General features: G+C 44.8%; 1 protein-coding gene across 1 annotated transcript in view; it reads right to left on the reverse strand.

The window, feature by feature from the left end:
• The window catches only part of PRDM6 (PR/SET domain 6), a 109,374-nt gene extending 89,833 nt beyond the window's left edge, over positions 1-19,541 (reverse strand). Inside the window, exons 1-2 of the mRNA XM_052644221.1 lie at positions 18,962-19,541; positions 9,616-9,923 (exon numbers count right to left, since the gene is read on the reverse strand). Of these exons, the coding sequence (XP_052500181.1) occupies positions 9,616-9,923; positions 18,962-19,541 (888 nt within the window). The remainder of the gene's footprint in view (positions 1-9,615; positions 9,924-18,961) is intronic.
• Positions 19,542-20,430: the final 889 nt, after the last annotated feature.

The raw sequence follows: 20,430 nt of genomic DNA on the forward strand, positions 1-20,430 counted from the left end.
TATGTATCATGGTCTACCATGTACAATCTTTTGGTTTAACAAATAACGAGATTCTTTATAACTCTATGCAGAGTCCACTAGTCTTAAAAAGTATTGTTAAAACCCTAACTGAAAAGAGAAAGATCTCCTTTATTACACAAACATCACAAATATTGCCCCTCTAATTTGTATAGTAGACAAATACGGCTCTTTTTTCCATATGGAGAAATAAGAGATATAAAGAAATTAAGTATGTTCCCTGAAGTCTCATGTACTGCTACATAAATAGAGTATTCTTACTTAGAAAAGCATTTCAAAGAGATCTGATTCTTTTTTGTTAACACCTTGATCTAGTAAAAGAAACAAATTTTCTTCCTTCTTCCCTGAGGACCATTAAAATCTTCCTTTAGATCCCAGAAAAGCTCTGGTCTTATTAAGATGGGCTATCAAACATATGAATATACCAGTAGAAATGCGTCTATAGTATCAGTGGGGTCTACAGATTGAAATTTCCCACCAGGAAAGATACAAAGGTCAGAGGATGGAACTAGACACGAAGTCTATTCATGGGTGAGCCAAATTTAAACATCTGCAGGAACTTCCATGAAAATAGTGCCATTAGTTGCTGCTTTAAAAATGTGTTTTGTGGTATTAAGGAAATAACACAAGTATCTTTACTCAAACTGTGATTCAATGTATATACAATGCATATACAAACAAATGTATGTCACATTACATAGTTATCTCTCAAAAGGCTATTATAAAAATCATCATTAATGGCTACCTTTGGTTTATACTTTTATATAGTTTAAATTTCTTATGGTAAGAATTATTTTTAATAGAAAAGCTCATTTCTACTATTTTAAAGTTTATAATTAAACTTTCTTTGTAGATTAACCAGGCCAAATTTTAAATTGCAATTAATCTTAATAAATTGAAATTGACTGCTTTCCTCAATAGACCAATACTTTTCAGGATTCTCTGCCCCAGGAACTATTTATGCATTTTGCACATCAAAAATGACATTCAATATTAGTTTGGGATAAACACAAAAGGTTCTAAAAACATTACACTCTAACATATAATTTAGTTATGGGTTATCTACCATTTTGGAATTTGCAAGGATATCTCAGAATTTAGTACTGCTGCTTTTGCACTAAACATTAATATTCCCAAGTGTGCTAACAACACTTAAGGCCCCAGTGCTTTACAAGATACTGAAAACATGACTTGATTACATTTAATTTGATTCCAATTAAAAAGCACTTAAGAACTTTCTAGTGAATTAGATTACACTGAATGTTTCTATAGACGACACTTCATTATCTGAGGCAGCTTTAATTTAAAACGATCACAGAGAGGGAAAAATACTGTTCATTTTAATAAAATGGGCTTAATCCCATATCATTATTTGACAAACATGTGCGTGAGGTGTTGGTTTATTAAATAAATGTACAAAGGGACAAGCAAAAACATCTATAAAACTGAGTGCCTCATTCTAAGATCTCCTAAGACAGATCTAGTGACACGGCCTCTAATTCTTAACAGAAACCAGAATACTGTGTAGAGAAATATTTAAATAAAAATGAAGAGATCATATCAAGACACAGTACTGAAAACACTGCCTTTTGTACTGAATTTTTAAGCAGTGAATTTTACAACTAATTAAAAGTGAAAATGAACTTCTTATTTACAGTATTAAGTGACAGTAGCCAAGTAAGTGCAAAGTGTCCCCAAGCCACAGGCCTTCCCACAACGTAACATCTTCACTTTAAAACAAGGAACTATCTCGAGATCAAATTATAATATATTCAAATCAGGACAAACTGAACAATTTTTTGCCTTCCCCACAGTGTTAAACAATTTTATAAAGTGTTATTCTTTTACAAACCCCAGTTTGTGCTAGAGTTCCAAAAGGGGAAAATTATGATTAAAAACAAAATGATTGAAAACAAATGGCTAAAGTTATTTTGTACTAAGCATAAACTGCACGGCTAGCTTTCATTGAACAGAGCTCTGCAGACACATTTGGCATGCCCATCTCTGATATTTCAGGAATAAAGACAACTCTGTGGTTTGTGGTTAGTGATTAAGCACCAAGTGAACTTGTGTGTGTTCATATATAGGAAAATCTGCAGCATTTTAAGTGTTTCACACTTGTAACAATGTCTTTATTATGCCTTCCAGAATTAACTGACCTAAAATCCAGTGACTCTACAATATATCTATTGGATAATTAGAACTCTACGGACCAACACATAAAACACATTATTGACTTTTAGATCTTCAATCAAACAAATATTTACAGCTGCAATTTGCAAAAATTATTTCCATTTAAGTTGGCAACATCTCAAAACTGTCCTGCTGATCTGAAGCATATCAGGATTATCCATATCTTCCCCCCAACTTAGAATTAAAATATAAAAACAATGTAACAACCTTTAGAGCAACCTGGACTTACCTACTCTCACAGCTTAGGTGAGTCTCCTCTGAAGACAAGTGAAACTTCATAATTATAACTTCTTTGAAATCAGTCTGCCTGACCTTGAGACCAAGAACAGCAGAGGGGTGAGGAATAGTGACCTGGTTTAGTGACCAGTAGCTACAGATATCAGAGAATGTGCTTATTGTCAATGATCAGTGCTGAAATCTGTCTATACCACACTGGAACAATCAATTTTGTAAATGATTGCAATAATCAAGGAAATTGCCTAATTTATAAATCCTTGCATACAGCATTTTAATGGATTCCTCCATTTTAATGCTGATGCCTTCTGAGCTCAATGAATTGTTGTCCAGGCTGTCATTACACAAAATGATAAAAACATTCGTCTGGTAGAGAAACCACATCTCATGGATATTCAGACCCTCAACCCATAATCACTCATTAGTGACTTCCATGAAAGTCTCACCCTGCTGAGCCCCAGGAAGAGTGGGCTTATTTATGTCTGTGCCTTGGTGGAAATTCCCTGGTACAGTTTGCAATCTGAACAAACTACCTTTCACTGAATTGTAACGCACTGGATGTGTCTCCCAATTCTGACAGCCCCATATTTTAACAGTTTTTTTCTCTCTCTCCTTTCTAATGCTGGGGCTTTTTTTTTTTAACCACCCAACTCAGAGTCAGTAGGCTCCACCACTCTGAACTCCCAGATTGTGAAGCATATCAACACCAGGATGCTGGATGCTCTGCCGCAAATGGATGACATTCCAACCCTTACAGGTAAACCTACAGATCCTACCTGGAAACCCTGGCTGCACATTTCGCTCTTTCCCGAAGACCACCACAAGGAGATGGCTCTTCTCAGTTAAACCTTGGCCAATTGATTCCAGCCAATGGTGTGCTGTCGGTACTTTACTTACTGCTCAACCTCACTAACCTGACATTTATGGTGCACTGATTGGCCTCTGTCAGTGGCGCTGGTTGTAAATCCACTTTGAAAAGCTTTGTGTTAACAGCCTTCAACCAGGCTCCAAGAAGAGTACGAACAGGCAGCCTGACAATTGCTCGACCTCCTGCCCTTATTACAGTGAGTAAATCAGGGTTTGAGCCATTAGGCTGGAGCCTGGGGCCTACACAAAAAGGATTGACATGACGAAAGGTCAACCTCTGTCACACATGTGTAACAATTTGGATAATGGAATTCTGTAACTTATCTGAGTGAGGTGGCAAACGCTTACAAGGAAAAGTATATGCTGCTCTGGCTTTTATGCTAAGTAGTTATACCAGAGTCTGTATTTCTTGTGTAAATACACAAGGAATGTCTGAACTCACGAAATCTGGGAGTATATATGAGTCTAAAAAAGAAAGAAAGAAGGGGGAGCAAGGCGGTCTCATAGTGGTTTCATGCACTGCATTTTTTTTAGAATGGCCAAACACCAAAGTATCACATCTACCCTCTGAGAAAAGAGAATTTTGATACTGTGGACATGATCTCTCAGCTGAGTAAAAGATAAGATTTTCATATTCAACCAAAATTTTTTAAAACTCACAACATTACAACAACTATAAATGGTTTCTGGGCAGCACAATAGATTTCCTTGAATAAGTAAAACTGCCTTAATTGACACATAAAATTAAAAGGCTCCCCTGCAGATTTCTCTGATGCAGTGTTACCTAAACCACATTTTAATCAAATCACTTGCTGCCATAGAGTGACTGGGGAGAGCAGGTTTCATTTGTCCAGTAACCTCCACAATTCTGATTTTAATTTCCATTCTCTATTTTAATCTCCATTCTCTGTTTTTCCCAGTGTGGAAAAAAAATCATACAATGTAAGAAAATATGGAATGGGCCACAAAAAACTTAGGAATTATTTTCTTCATGCGGACAAAATGCTATCAAAAGAAGGAATCTATAAACAATAGATAAACTGAACTGACTGATCAGAAAGACAGTCCTTCAGATATAGAATACGTTATTCTTTATAAAGCATTTGCAACTAAAAAAATAAAACACTGTAGAGTCGCATGTATATTTGGATTAAACTTCACTGACATGAGAATTTCCAAATGGCTATTATAATTTTTTTTTAACAGAGTCATTTTTGGACTTAGAAAACCAAGGGTGGCATTTGGTACATAAACCAAGAGTATCGGGACTTTAAATGACCTTTTCAAAGCCAGCTTTAAGTACTAAGTTTTTATTTTTAACACAATGCTGGAAACCATTCCAAGAGGCAGCAGATGGTTTTACAGTTTATGTAAAACTACAAAATGCTCACACTCGATCAAATGGGCACCACTATAAAAGACATCTTCAAATCAAATGAGGCAAAGTCAACGAGATATACCAGCTGTTCCTCTGCATAATTAAAAACATAATAGTAACATTACTATGATTTGTTTTGAAGGAGAATATTTGGATTTCATGAAGTCAATACGCTCAAAACTGAAACGACAGTCTGCTATATTAAATGATAAATTGCTGAGAAACATAACTTTTACTTCAATACAGCTGTGATAGCTATATAATCCTGTCCCCTGGTACTTTGGTGAATCAGGCCAAAATGAACCCAGGTCTATAGAGCAAAATATGGAATATACAGTTACAGTACAATTACTGGAAAAATTTTAAATAATTTTAACTGAATTTTTAAATTACTTTTATTCAATTTAAAATTACTCTTTTCAAGTGACTTTTTTACTATCTAAATATATACAAATGTGTACAGTACTACATATGGAACTCGGTCACTTATGAAAACATACATAATACATTTAAAAATGAGATCAATTCATTTCCTTCTAGTACCAATTACCTGTGATGGCTTTGAAATATAAACATTTAGTAGCGTGCAATATATTTTTAATATTGGTTTTCATTAACATCTTTTGACCTACGCTAAATAGTAATGATGAAAAATAGACTATTTGCTTCAAAGTAAACCTCTTATTAAATCTAAAATATTATGGCACAAAATCAAACCACAAAAAGGACCACTGTATATTATCCCCCTTGATTTTCTGAAGAAAAATAATGAAAGTCTCTACATAGTAAAAATGAAAACGAGACACTCAAATTAACCTAGGTAAAGAGAAATTCTATAAAATTAACTCCAAAGTATTGGAAAGTACTCAAGTTAGTGTAATTTCTAATACCTTGACTGTAATCCTAACAAGTTACTACATTATTTCAAGTAACAGAGTAACTTTTCTAGGGTGAAAATAAGTGCAATTTATTTTGTCAATGTTGTTAAAACTTCTTGTCAGATCAGACTTTGAGCTGAAAGGCCTGAGTAATTCTAACCTATCTTAAACTGTAACTTTATTTTAAACTTCCGTATTTTCTTCCAGTAGAATCTGAAGTATACACTGTATACATTCCTCAGGTCCAGTCATATTAAAGTCTGATGTTAAGCAGAAAGGGGAAACCATGTGCAGACTAGATTAATTTATCTCAAGGGAAAAGGGGCACATTAATAATGGAGATAATGTTTTCATAAATGTTGGAATCAAATGTGCCTTTTCACTTCTTTATTAGAAAACACATTAGGACAAAATTATCTCACTCTCATCAATAAGACCTAGTCGCTGAGAAAGACTATGTTTTCTTTGCAAAACATTTAGAAAGATTTTTCCCATTATGGCCAAAGAGCTAGAAATATATCATGCATCCAAGTCTTGCTGGAATAAATGTATACAAGCAAGGCAAGTGATTATTTAATCTATCCAGTTATATTTCTATTTTAAGAGATCTAAATTTACTATTTTTGTAAAATACATTAAAATTCTGATTCTAAAAGAAATTGGCCCCCCAAAATGATAAATTTGACTTTGAGCTTGTTAACCTCTTTAAGGCACACAAAAAAATTTTACCTCGGATTATTGCTAAAAAAGAAAAATTCTTAGAATTTCCCATGGTACCCCAAAGAGTCAAAACATAATGAAGGTATGGTATGATACTTAACTTTCATAAAATTGTATTTTTATGAACCAGGATTATACAAAAAGAAAATATTAACTAAAAGATGACATCACACTTACAAACCAATCAAGCTCTTCATAGCTGATATACTTTAAATATTAAAAAAAAGTCATTTTTCTACAAAAAAAAATAGAGCTTTAAAAAATTAAACAAAAGGAGTAACTAAGGTGAATCTGTTTCTGTAATAAGCCTTCACGTGTATAAGAAAGTATAACCACACTAAAAACAATGAACTGTAAACTGAAACGAAAATCCATCATCTACTTGGAAACAGTGATGGGAAAAGATTAGCAATCCATTTATTGTACTGAAATAAAGATAAGTAACCTTAGCAAGATCCATCAGGTCCTGAGTATTGAACTCTAAATATAAAGACATTTCTTCATCAGCAAGTGACGAAAAAATGTGAGAAAGAGAAATGATTCCAGTTAACATTTACAATGCAATAGTCATGATTCAATTCTTTTAATTTTTTCAAGATCTGCTTTATGTCGATCTGTATTCTAGAAGATATCTTTAAAAGTATGTTTTCAAAATGGATAATTACTACATGAGTCATTAAACGATTATTGCCAAGAGTTTCCTATAGACCTACAGTGTATTCCAATTACTGATTCTTTCTAATATAAAAAATATAGTAATTAAAATTTTTTTCATAATAAAATTTAGATTTGAAAGGAAAGACTAAAGTCTAAGGAACAATTCAACATTTAGAATTTTGTTATAAATGTAACTTAATCCAAATAGTCACATTTCATAAAATAAATCATAATGCTTAAAAATAAACTTATACTTCATATTTTAAAAAGTAATTACTAGTAAACATCTGAAACCTGTTAAAGTATTTCATCTTACAAATGGACACTGGCACTAAGTTACCTGACCTCAGTCAGTCACATTTTGTATGATCTCCCAGAAGCCTGATACATTTTACATGGTCACAGTTTTAATATTTCTTCAATCCTCTAAAGGCATGTCATTATAACTATTCTTACAGATGATAAACAGATTATGTCCTTTTTAGAAGTAGGCCATTCAAGCATAAACCCAACAAGTATTATTTTTAAACACAGAACCAAGTCTATGCACCAGTCCCCAACACACTCAAGTCATACCTCAAGCAACAGATAAAACTCACTCTATCTACCAAAGCATCACCAGCAACAACAAATGAAATTCCCTGGTCTCCTTACTGCAACAGAATTTTAACTTCATCAAGTACAAGTAAAGGTACAGAAAAAAGAATCCATAGTTTTCATTATTGATAAAAATCATCACATTCTACCTATACAGTGGTTTCCTGCCAACATCCCAATCATTTAAAGCCTTTGAGGAAAACGAAAACCAACAACGACAATAAACTATGGGATTTTTTCATGATTGTGGCTTTGTCCCTGGCACTCTAAAAATAGGCACTGACCTCAAGGCATCAGAGGGCAATATAATATTGCTCAGTTTTAACACTTTCAGATAGAATAAATCTGTACACTAAACAATTGCTTTTCAATTTCCTCAGAAAAGTACTGGCAGACCTTCAGCTGTATGGTACAGAGTTGCTAATAATACCACTGGAACATGAAAAGTGCCTGGAACTGTTTTACAAACTTTAAACCACACTGGAGGTTACAACTAACTAGTCAGAAACAAAAACCAACTAGGAAACATTTCAGAATCAGATGCTTTATTTCCCACTTCTCAGTTTTTCCTACCCCAAAATGCTAATGTCTAACATGCCTCAATGTAGCAACCATTTTCTCCTGCCCTATTTCCCTTATATAAAATTGTTTTTAAATAAAGCACTATTTGGTAACATAAATATATCTCTATGTTCCCCTCATTCAAGAATCCTAATCTGAAAGACTGAAAATGTAACTGTTTTCCAATAACTGTTTAGGTGTGAATTGGAACCTGGGAGCCTGGGCACAGTGCACCAGTGGGTAACTGTATGGTACATAGCCCAACAGCCACCATGAAGTCATCTTGGGCTGTTTCTCTATGAGCTCATCGATTTAGCTCCTCCTCCATCAAAGGTGGCTTTGAAGACACAAGCCATAGTAGCCCATTGCCAACAGTCATATAAGTGTTCTGGAGACCAAGTCATAGTGCTGGCCAGAGAAGGTACTCAGCAAAAATCTGAGCAGACTGTTGAATCCCATGAAGTTCATTTAGTGACTACAGGGCAGCATGCAATGAAAACGGTCATCTTGGAGGATACTGAGCCAAGTGTGGGGTGCAAGCTGTTGCAGAAATGACCCATTAATGGACCCCTAAGGTCCATGCCAACTTGGCTGTTTAAAAATGTTTATTTTCTGGCTAATCCCATTCCATTATATTCTCTGGTCTCGGTCAGATTTACATATCGCTTAAGGGTAAGACCTTATCTTCACAAACAACTCTCCAGGGTAGGAGTATCCAAAACTGGTAGGGGGAGGACCTATATTTAAGAGTCTTGTCTCTTTCAGAATGGACCTTGGTAATCAACCATGAAGCTCTGAGACAACTCTCAGGTTAATATTTTTCAAATACATTGTTGATTAAGTAACAGCATCAGGTAAGATTGTTGAAGTACTATCAATTGGGTTACACCAAACCACTTCAGAGTTTTCGTACAGTATGATTTTCTATCTGAACAATTGTACTTTGCCAGAGAAGAAGCAGAATTTGTGATTTCTGATTCACAATATAGTCTTGCTTTACTTTGGGCACTTTGAAAGTTGTGGAATGTGTTACAGTCTCTCACATTCCATATTTACCGAATTGTCTGCATTGGAGAAAAGAAGCCTGACTCTCCTTCCTCCTGTTTATGCTTATGTTCCTTCTTGCCCAGTGGACAAACACCAAAACATGTTGGAAGAGCTTAAAAATAGGACACAAAATTCACCTAGCTCACATCCCGATGCCCAATCGCCTCTGTTTTATTTCCTCAGGTGTTTTCTCTTTTTCTCAAGATCAAGGGAGACCAAAGGGTCAAAGCTATCGCAGCTGGACTGGAAGCTTGTTAAGGTGATTCCATCTTCAGAAACCTGTAAGCCTGGGCTGCTTCCTGGCTGGGCTGCTATGGGCACCTCTTTTTCTGCAGGTGCTGCAAATACCAGATATTTGCATGACCAGAGAAATCTTGTCTCCACTGCCCTCTGGGGAACAAAGGAGGCTCTATATGGGCCTAGATTCCGCCGGGTGGCCAGGTCCTGGGTGGCCAGGCGACTTACCTCCCAGAGATGCTGCGTGTTCCTCACGGCCCCGGCCTGCACCTTCTCCGGGGGCAGGAGCACGCCCTGGAAGGGCCCGATCCAGGTGCCCTGCTGGATCCTCTGTGCCGCGCAGATGCCGTAGGCCAGGCCGGGCACGGTGCTGGTGCACAGGCACACCTCCCTGGGCAGGTCCCGCAGCCACTCGGGCAGCTCCGGCGGGGGCGCGGCGGCCGCGGCGCTGCTGGTGCCCACGAGCCGGCGCAGCGAGTGCAGCGGCCCGTGCATGGGGCACTCGCCGTTGCGGTTGTCCGCGCACATGTCGCAACCTGCCGGAGACACGCGAGAGGGAGGGGAGGAAAGGGAGAGGGTTAACCCCTGGTAAACCCCGAGACAACAAGCCTCCCCGCCCGGGTGAGCCACCTGCGAGGGAGGTGACGCTGCGAGGGCGCCGAGGCGCCTGCGAGGGAGAGGTGGACTCGACGCTCTCCCTTGGAATTCACCGTGCCCAAATCTGTCTGGTACCGGGTCGAGACCCCGCGCGCCCTCCACAAGCCTCCGGAGCCGTCCTCCAGCCTGCGGATGGCGTCGTCGTCTCCAAGGAACCGACGGGACAGCTGGCGGCTTCTCCCGGCCTCTGCCTGGCTTCCCTCCCTACTCTCCTTCTCACCCTCTCCCCTGTTCTCGCTCTGCGTGGTGTTTCGAGGTGTCTTTATCGTTGTACCAGGAGGGACCCATCTGGGACCCATCTCTCGACCCATCTGGAACCTCGGAGAGATTCTACCTTGGTGGAATCTTGGCTATGTTTGGTTTTCCTTCCTTTACGAAGAGATTTTCAAAATCATCAGAGCAGGCGGGCGACCCTCCCCGCCACCCCCGGGTCCTCGATACGCGCTCTGCTCCCCGTGAGAAGGTCCGTGAGAGGGGCGGAGCCGGCCGTGGCCCGGTGGAGCCGCAGTCCCACACCCCAGCCACAGAGGGCGCCCTGGCGCTAGAGTCTCTCGAGCGCTGCGGTGGTCCCGGCTCTACTGGAGCCGGTGGGAGACAGGGGGATGTTCTGGAGGGTTTGGGGTGCCCTGTGCTTGCGTGCAAGCTCTTCCCCGAAGCCCCCCACCCCCGAGAAAAAACGAACAGCAAATATAATGATCAAAATAATGGGTCTTTAATGATGAAGATAAAGTTTCCTTGGAGAGGGCCCCAAATCCCTCCCAGACGGTTAATACCGAGGCTAAATGCGATTTTTTTTTTTACATTACAAACTAAGTGAGAGCTTTAGTGAAGCCTTCAGAGCAGCCAGCGCATGAGGGGACCACCCCTCTCCCAGTCCACCGCCCCCCCCCACCAACACCCGCAGCCTCACACACACACTACACCCTCTGGGGCGGCCGGCGGAGAACGCCTGGTATCCCTCGACTGAAACCCGGCAGGAACAGGCCCGGCAGCCGCGGGAAGCAGGCCTGCGGCGACCATGCTGTCGGATCGCAGCGCCCTCCGGGTTATTAATGGGCCTGGCGGAGCCGCCGTGTCTGCGCCCCGGCTCGGCGGACCTGCCTCTGGGACGCGGTCTCGGCGCCCGCCGACGACACCGGCCTCTCTGGCCCAGCCTCCCTGGGGAGCCGCGGCGCCCCTGCCCAGCAGAGCCCTGTGGCACTGGGCCTGATGTAGGGCGGGCCCCGACTGGCAGAAATGGCACGATCTGGGCACTAGCGGATGCGCCAGCACGGGGCGACGGATCACACTCTGGACACTTGTGCCCAGCCTTAGTCACAGCCGGTCCTGGTGGATGGACCTGGGTGTACTCTATCCGTGCTAGAACAACTGAAATGCCCAAAGAATTCGAGACAAGTGAGTCATGGAGCAACCTTCGAGGAACATCTGATGGCAACCCAGCTTGGTGAGTGATCCCCTATTTTCCTCAGTTGCTTCACAGTGAACTGAAGGTTGACTACATGAGCATCCTATGAAGGGCTCTGTGCCTCCCTCTCAGCCGGCTCCTAATACACTTCTCCCCAAAGAGCCCAGAGAATGAGGGGACCTTTATCTGGAGCTTCTTGAGGGTGTCCCCAGGCCTCTCAAGTGGAAAGTAGCAACCTCTTTCTGCAGGTCGTGAAGTGACCATGCCCTTTGGACTGCCGTCACACAAAGGACCTCTCTTTCAGCAACACAAACTAACTATCAAAACTGTGCCAGGCTATGCTTTTGACCCTGGGGCCTAGATGGAGGGAGGTACTCTCAACTCCTCCAGAATGTACTCATTTCTCACACCTTCTCAAGTTCCTGATTGTGAAAAGAAAAACTTTAAGAGGAAGGGGGCATGGAAAGAAAGACAATAAAAACTCACAATTACCAATTACCTATGTGCCAGGCACCCATCTTCAACCAAACAGCCACTATATTATTGTAATATCACGATTCCCATTTTACAGATGAGGCAAGTGAGGCTTTATGAGCAATATAACTTAACCAAGGACCAGAAACTTAGAAAGGGGCAAAGATTCACCAGCAGGTCCACCTGACTCTAAAAGCCTCCAAATCTAGAGAGCTAAGATTAGTGAAAGCCAGGAGAATTTTATATCCAAACTTGTAACTCAATCAATAGAATTGAAATATTTCACTGAAGTCACTATTTGGCGGCGGTTGGCGGGGGGGGGGGGGGGGGCGCTACAAAAGTGTTGTAGCATGATTGAATTAAAGAGATTTCTCTCTTTTCCACACTCTGGGGTTTGGGGAGTTTAACTTAAGAGGATGATTTGAAAAGTAAGATGATAATGTCCATAATTTTGAATTTTAGTGCCTAACTTCAGAAATGGCCTTTCAGCACCTTAGCAGAAATAGCTTAAAACAAATGACAATAAGCAAAGGCAATATGCCTGTAAAAGTAAAAATAAATCACCCCAGGGATTTGATTAACAGACCTTTCCTTTCTAGTTGGCTCAATGAAACAAAGTGTGAGAAGAAAGAGCATTTGGTATTCACTCCCCAACAGTCCATACCAGAGATTCTGTCAACCTACAAGATTACCACAACCTGTAACATCATACCAACTACATCAGCAATAAAACAAGGAGCAAAGGTGCCAACTCCAGCCACCACTCACACAGACAAGCATATTCCTGTTTTTTGTTATGCGTGATAGAGTATGTCTAGTCGTTTCTCAAAGATGTCCTCTAAAGCACTTCTTCAACTTAGGAATTTTCATTTGTCTCCGTGAAGTGTTAAAACAATAGTAGTACTCCGCAGAGTGACAAGCAGAGGCTCTCCCAATATGTCGAAGAATACTTGCAGGATAGGCAATGCCAATCCACTGTCTTCAGTCCATCCAATAGAAGTTAGCATCATTTATAAACGACTTCATGCTATTTCAAAATATTCCACCCCAAAAGCTGACCAATTACGTCAAAATACAGGTTATCCTAACATTACTGTTTCTTAATAGAAACAGCTTCTGTCACTGAAAATATGTGACTTCTGACGTATGTCTCAAGAGTCCCAGAGGAGCCTAAGAATGGCTAAAACAAGTAACTGATTACCTGGGGTTGACAAATGTGGCCCAAGTGGACAAACATTCTAGATAGCAAGCCAGCAACACCTTCTAGTGTCTTCTAGATAGCAAGCCACCAACACCTACATGAAAAGATTTGAGGGAGAAGTGGGCTAGATGCCTAAACTACACATAAAAAATAATATATATAATACATGTTACAGCATTCTAGGCCAAACAATACATAATATGTCTATTTGATTTCATAAAGAAGAGGCAAACAAATGTTCCTACTGTCTCTTAGGATCGTGAGAGATATTATACTCTCCAAGCAAGATATTTGGAAATGCCATTATAGCACTGGGGAATATGAGATCATGGTCTCTATCTTGAACAGATCTTTTAAAGCTCCTGTTTATTGGTCTCTGAATGAGGAGGAGGTATCACTAAGTTAAAGACTTGTTCACGCACTGACTTCAAAAGGCCAGACCGAGTGGAGTGAAGAACCGACTTTCACTTCGCTCCTTATCCTTCTGTACTGTTTGGATGTTTTTACAAGAGCACGTGGGGCTCCTGTAATTGAAAATGGATCTCTTTAAAGGCAAAAGGGGCAAAGGAGGCCAGAGTCCTCTGGTATCTCATTTCTCATTCTAGGAAAGGTGAAATATACAGCGTTCCAGGGCCCTTCGACAGGCGCGTGTGGGCGCAGGCGGAGCGGGGACCCCTGGGGACGCTCCCGTCACGCTGGGCCTTCGCTCCGGAGAGCCTCCCCGCCGCTTTCTCCTGCCCTCACGCGTGCTCGGGACAGGGAACTGGGGAGCAGCTGAAAAGCCTGCCTCCCCGCCCGGACCGCGGTAACTGCAGAGCTATAAATTCTCTGCGACCACCGCCGAGGTCGCCGCCCTCTGTCCTGAGGCCAAGCCCCGTGGGGCTGGCGCCCATCGATCCCTGCCTGGCGACGGCGACGCGGCCCCGGGAGTGCCGCCTGCTGGCAGCTCCGCCTGCTTCGTAGCAGGTGTGGGGCGGGGGGTGGCGCGGACCCTCAGGGTCGCCGAGGGGGTCAGCCGACACGGGCCTGGGGCCGGAGGAGTGCAGTGGCCGGGAGTCTCCCGCACGTGGGTTCGACGCCCGATTCCAGCGCGCACTCTCCTCTCATCACGCCGGCTGGCTGGGATGGTGATGGACCTTGCGCGGGGTGGACGCCGGGCCCCTCAGCACTTAACCGGAATGTGGAAGTCCTCGCCCCGCTGGCTGCCAGGGATCGGCTTTCTTACAAGACCAGACGTGATCGCCACCACCCGCACTCCGGCGCTCCCACCACCGGCCCGGCCCCCTTCCTCCCCTGGGAAGGGGTCTTCTAGGCTTCCCGGAACCCGGGCTAGGAGCGAGCGGATCCAGAGGCGAGGCAGGCCAGGAAGGGGAGCCGCCAAGCGTGGTCTCGGCCTCCGCGGGGTGGCCCAGCTCGCGGGGAGCCTTCTGCGGGACTCTTTCTAGGCGGGTTTAAAGCTTTGCCCGCGAATCACAGCCGCGTCAGGCTTCCGCTGCTCGGCCTGGCTGCCGGCTTGGCCCTGGGACCAAGAAGGAGAGACAAAAGGGGGAGGGAAAGAAAGAGGAAATGTGATTTTTTTTTTTTTTGTCTCCCGATGACTGTATTAATAAATTAAATGGGAGCGCCAGTGTGTGAGGGCGAGAGAATATTGCGCAGAGATAAACCTCACCGGCCCCGGCCCCTGCGAGGCCGCCATATACAATGCGCAGATGATGAATAGGAGGCGCGAGAGGAGATCGAAGCGGGTCTGGGCCGGCTCCACTCTCTCCTACAAAACTATAGGGCAATTAATTGTGGCTTGTCCCCTCATCCTTCATCTCCTGGTGGCACATATCGATGGAGATTACTGCTGATGGACCATTTTATCACCTTAAATAAACAGTCGCCACCTCTCCTAACCTCAATCTAATATATGGCTCTATGTTCAGTTTCAGAGCACTAGATAACGGATGATGTAAAATAGCTAAATCATGTGTGTTCCGGGATGGGGCTTGGGCCTGCACACAAAAAGCAGAAAAAGAAAAAGAGAACGACACAAAAGCCCACACGCTGACGCCGAGCCGCCTCCCTCCCACCGAGGACCGGGTCTGAAATCTAAGTCGCTCGAGGGCCATTGACAGTGAGGAGTAGCGCCGCGAGCGTGTCTTGGTGTCAGGAAGATCCCACTGGTTGGGTTACTGGGCTCGGGAGCTTCCCAAACAGGACCTGCGTTTTCCAACTGGGTGGGAAGAGATTAGGGAAGGGCAGAAAACACTCACTCTCCTTTTATCTCTTCGCCCTGACCTCTCAACTAAACAAACCCCAGCTTTCTTTCTCTCTCCAGTATCTCTCCCCAAACCCTCGGAAAGGATGGCGCTACCAACAGGGGAGCCTCAACTCAACAGGGGCCCCAACTCCTACACCTGTGCCCGAGCCAGTGCTGTTCCCAGCGCTGTTCCTTGCACAGCAGGGCTCCCCGAAATGTCTGAAGAAATAGAGACCTCCTGCTGGGGAAGCTGCGGAATGCCCCGACTCAATTCTCCGCAGAGAGACCCGGGACAGGCTTAGCCCCCTCCTCTCTCCCAGGTAGAAGGGAGGATGATCTTAATCAAAAATTAAAAAGATATGAAGAGCAAAGTGGCTAGGCCAGCCGTTTCTGAACAAACATAAGCGTTCAGCGCGCCGCTTGGCTGCTGCTCAATACCTTCCTAGAAAAGTGACAAGGTCTCAAACAACGCACTGAGCTCCCAGAATCCAAGGAGAGGCTGCCGCTGCAACAGAGCCTGACGAAATCAATGGCGTCAAGCAAATTGTCAGCAAATGAGGGCAGTAATACAAGAAGAGGACGGAAGGTCCCCCATCTCCCATTTACCTTACACAAGTCCTACCTGACTTTAAACAGATGCAAGAAGAGGCAACTAAGCATTGAGTGGTTCGGTGGAAAGTGTACTTCAATTATAGAATAACTTCATATACAGAGTTAGATATATACTAGAAGAGCTCACCGGGCTAGGCTGTATAGTTTCTGCTGTTTTTCAGTCTTTTTATGTGTGAAACAGAGCTGCAACACCCTTCACTATGCCTTCCCTATGGCAGTTCCCATAGATGCCAATACAGTTTCAAGAGAAAGGAGTGCTACTGATTGATTCACAGGTGTTACTGCGTTGGTGATCCCAGGCAAGTTACTCTTTTAAAGGGAAAAGACAAGTTTGGAGGTGCCTTTGCCTTGTAAAAAGAACAGACAAAACGACTCAATACCCTTTTACATACAAAGTAATAAAAATGAACCAATGCTGAGTGGTCACTTCACAGAATTCTTTTAGAGGGAAAGGGCAATAGACTAAAAGGAAAACTAAAAAGATCTGTGCATGATAAATTAATAGGTGATTCCCTTCTGTCCATCTCTCACCCCACCACAACCTGGGAATGGGGTGAAACTGTTTTTCACCATCTTTCAAGTGATAATATCAACTTCCTCTGCCAAGGAAAAAAAGTTTCCCACTCTATGCATTTCTGATGTGTTTTGATCCTCTAGTTAGATTAAACTCAATTGCTTCTCACTTCGTCTTTGCAAAACACATCTCCTGGTTTCAAATGAGTGCCTACTCTTGCCCAGAGAGGTTCCTGGAAGCATGGCACACCTGGTCTCCTGGCATTACACAGCCACCCAGCTCAGCTTTCTATTTTCTTTCTCAATTGTCTTTTAATTAGAGAGCAACATGAAGTGTAACTCTAATAGGGGAATCTGCCTTCCTTTCTTTCCTGTCTTTGCCTCTGCACTTCGCCCACTGAAGCAGTCCAGTCAACTCAAAAGGAGATATCAGAATATTAACACAATAGGAGTAATTTAAATAAATCACAATTCATTTCCTCCAACCAGGAAAAATGGTACCTAGACAATAAACTGGTTTAACAGTCATATTATTAATTAGGACTCTGTCCCAGTTCTTTCTCTGATTAGTCCAGGTTTTTCTCTGATGAAAATGCATTAAACCTCAAGACTGCATTGTAAACACTATGGGGAGCTCGGCATACAGACAGGGATTTGGGGCTGCCCTGCTGGTGTCTTTTCCAGCACTGACTTAATTCAGAAGAAAGTCTGCAAGTTTGATGAAGCACTCTCAGCCCACAGTGACTATACTTCACTGAAAGAAATACCTTTTTAGTAAAGTATTAGCTTTTAATATTTTTAAAATAGAAATGCTTTGAAAACAACACCATCAAGGAATTCAGTAGGTGATAAGTATTTTTTTTTTTTCAAGTCCATTCAGACGACATAGCTTTGTAGCATTTTCTGGAACTCTGAAATACAAGAATTTCCTTAACTGCAGAACAAATTTGAATCAAAACCCTCATTGTAAACCCAATGCTTTAGCCTCAGACTCTAGAAAGGAAAAAAGTAAATACAACTGCTCTTCTTATTAACAATAATTATCTCCATTGAAACAATTATTCCCAACTATTATGCAAAGGTTAATACATCTCAATCACTAGGGTCATTCCCAGTGTTTTAAATCAAAGTAATAAATTTGGGAGTCCTTTCACTAACTAAAACCTGTAGTTATTTTGTTTTTACAACGAATTAAGAAGCTTGCAGGATGGTAGACATTCTGTAAAAAGGGACATGATCAAAATAGAATGATCATACATATTTGTAATCAACTTTGCTGACAGAGAAGCTAGATGAAGGAATGAGATGAAGAAAGTAGCTGAGTGTTGCTCTTTCAAATCCTGAACTGCTTTCAACCTAACTTTCTTAACCTGCTTTAATGTTCTCTCCTGGGGTCTCTGGAAATGTATTTGCAACTTATTACAACACAAAAAGTGTAAACATAGCATAACTTCTGAAATGACCAAAAAGAATCGGATATAAAACATAAATAATACATTTTTGGTGTTCATTTAGAGTTTTATTTCAAAGCCTCAAAATGGAACTACACCTGTGATAAGGGTTTGAAATTGTGAATACAGGAAGGGACGCTAGAAGAAAACTGATGCTAATTTAGGCATTTTCCGTTTACTTGGGGAGGAGAAGAATACGCTTCTTATACTAAATTACTATTACCCTCATTAAAAAAAAGAAATGTGTGAGCCCACAAGCGTGGCTACGGACTGTAAACGTTTGCAGGATCAAGGGTGCACGGAGAATGCGGGATCCGCAAGAAACGACCCTGGCCTGAAATCAGAAATGTTTTCTCACTAAGTAACTGGCATTTCTTTTTCTTTTCCTTCTTTCCTAAAATAAATAGTAAACTTAAGAATAATGCCTGCCTGCAGGGAGAGACTGACCCAGTGCCATCCAAAACTCCTACTAGAGGTCCGGCCAGCCAGCAGCTCCCTGCTGGTCCCCCGACAACCCCACGGTCGGAAAATGAACTGACACAGTTAACCCCAGAGGTAAGATAGAGAGAAGGAGAAATCAGCCCTGGAATCCACGCTCCCCAGAAACGCTGAGAGTTCCTGTCTTGTCCCTCCGAAGGCCAGACCAGGCCGGTCCCAGGGCACTCCCATCGCGCGCTGCTAGAACCCGCCCGGCGCCGGGCGCAATATGCCGCGGCAGGGCGGCGGTCTGTGCTGCTCGGTCCGTAGGAAAACTGGGTTTAAAGACTCGGGACTGGGAAGCAGGGAATGAGAGAAGGGGCAAGAGGAAACCCATGGGGGCCACCCCGCCATCCTAGCCGTTCTCCTTCCTTCTCTAATCCAGAAAAGTTTGGTCACAGTGGTTAGGGAGGTACAGGCCCGCGGCCCGGACAGCCAACCACCCGGGGTCCCCCTCATCTGATGCGCCTCCTGGACGGGCGCCCGCGCTCGACGGAGCCAGCTCCCCGAAAGAGAGCGTGCGGGCTGCTGCTACGTACGGTTGTTGGGGTCGCTGGTGTGCTGGTTGAGCGGGATGATCTCCATGCGCTGCTGGCCGTACAGGTAATAGTCCAGCTCCTCCGCGCTGCAGCGGAAGCGCGGGGCACCCCGGCCGTCCCCGCCACTGCCTCCGCACTTGGAGGGCCCCGGGCCCGAGGTGGCGCCGAGGCACAGGTCCTTGGGGGGCAGAGGCTCCGCGGCGACGGTGGCCAGAGGCGCGAACACCGGCAGCTGCGCCACCGGCAGGGCCGAGAGACCCGCCAGCGCGGCGGCGGCGGCGGCGGCAGCGGCAGCGGCAGCGCAGGAGGAGGCAGAGGAGGCCGAGGTGGAGGAGGAAGCCGGAGTGGACGAGGCGGAGGAGAGCGAGGCCGGCCGCGGGCGCAGGCTGTCTGGCTGGGGCTCAGCGCGCTCCGGGGGTGGCGGCGGCTGGAGAGGCTGTGGTGCGCCCAGGGGACCCGCGGCACCGCCGCCCTTGAGCGGGCCTCCGCCCCCGTGCGGGAAGAGTTGCTGCCAGTGTTGCAGATAAGCTGGGTCCACTTTGAGGAAGGCCGAGCCGCCGGGGTCTCCGGGCTTCAGCATGTCCAACGATTCAAGCTGGGGACAGAGGGCAAAGAGCTGGGTGCGCGTGAGCCGGACTCAGGGCCTGGTGCGAGAGGGGCGGGGAGGACCGCAGCCAAGACCCTGGAGCGAAGAGTTTGAGTCCTTGCCTCCGCCGGCGGCAGCCGGGTTTGGCGGCTCCCTCTTCCCAACTCGGTTGGGGCGCAAAGTTTACTCTGAAGCCGCGGCTTCGCGCGAGGGTAGCTATGTGCACCCGGCCTTGCCTCCCGGCCCGAGGCGCCCAGCTCCCACCCTGCGCTGTCGAAGCCCGGCGCGAGGGCGCTTCCCCGCGGAACTCCGCGGCAGGACTCAGCCCCCGCCCTCTGCCGGCGCTCGAAGCCGACCCGAGCCCGAGTGGCGCAGCGCCTGAGCCGCGCTGGCCTCCGGCGCCAGGAGGCGGGACAGTCTCGCCCACCCCACCCCCCCGCCCCCAGCGCGGGACCTCCAGCCTCCCATTTCCGCGGCCCAAGACCCTCAGCCCTAGATGAGCGGCGCTTACCCGAAGTCGCGGAGCTGCCCGGCGGGTTTGTGCGTGCTGTCTTGGCGAGCGTGCAGGAGACTGTGCGCCCCCGGTGCGCTACATGCCCCTGGGCAGCGCGCCAACGGAGCGCTAGGGATCCGGCTCCCCGGGGCCCTCCGGGGCCACAAGCCAGGGATGTGGTGGAGGCCTGCGGAAGGCGCGAGAGCAGTTACTCCGAGCGCGGGAGTGCGGGGCGGACCAAGGCGCCGGACCGAGCAGCGGCGGCGGGCTCTTGGCCGCTGCCGCGTCCCGGCTCCTCCGCTCCACGCTCTGGCAGCCTCCCGGCTGGACACGTGGGTTTTACGACAGCACAAAATACAAGTGTGTGTGCATGTGTGTGTGTGAGAGAGA

The sequence above is a fragment of the Budorcas taxicolor genome, chromosome 7, assembly GCF_023091745.1.
Source record: "Budorcas taxicolor isolate Tak-1 chromosome 7, Takin1.1, whole genome shotgun sequence".
In the NCBI taxonomy this organism is placed as follows: Eukaryota; Metazoa; Chordata; class Mammalia; order Artiodactyla; family Bovidae; genus Budorcas; species Budorcas taxicolor.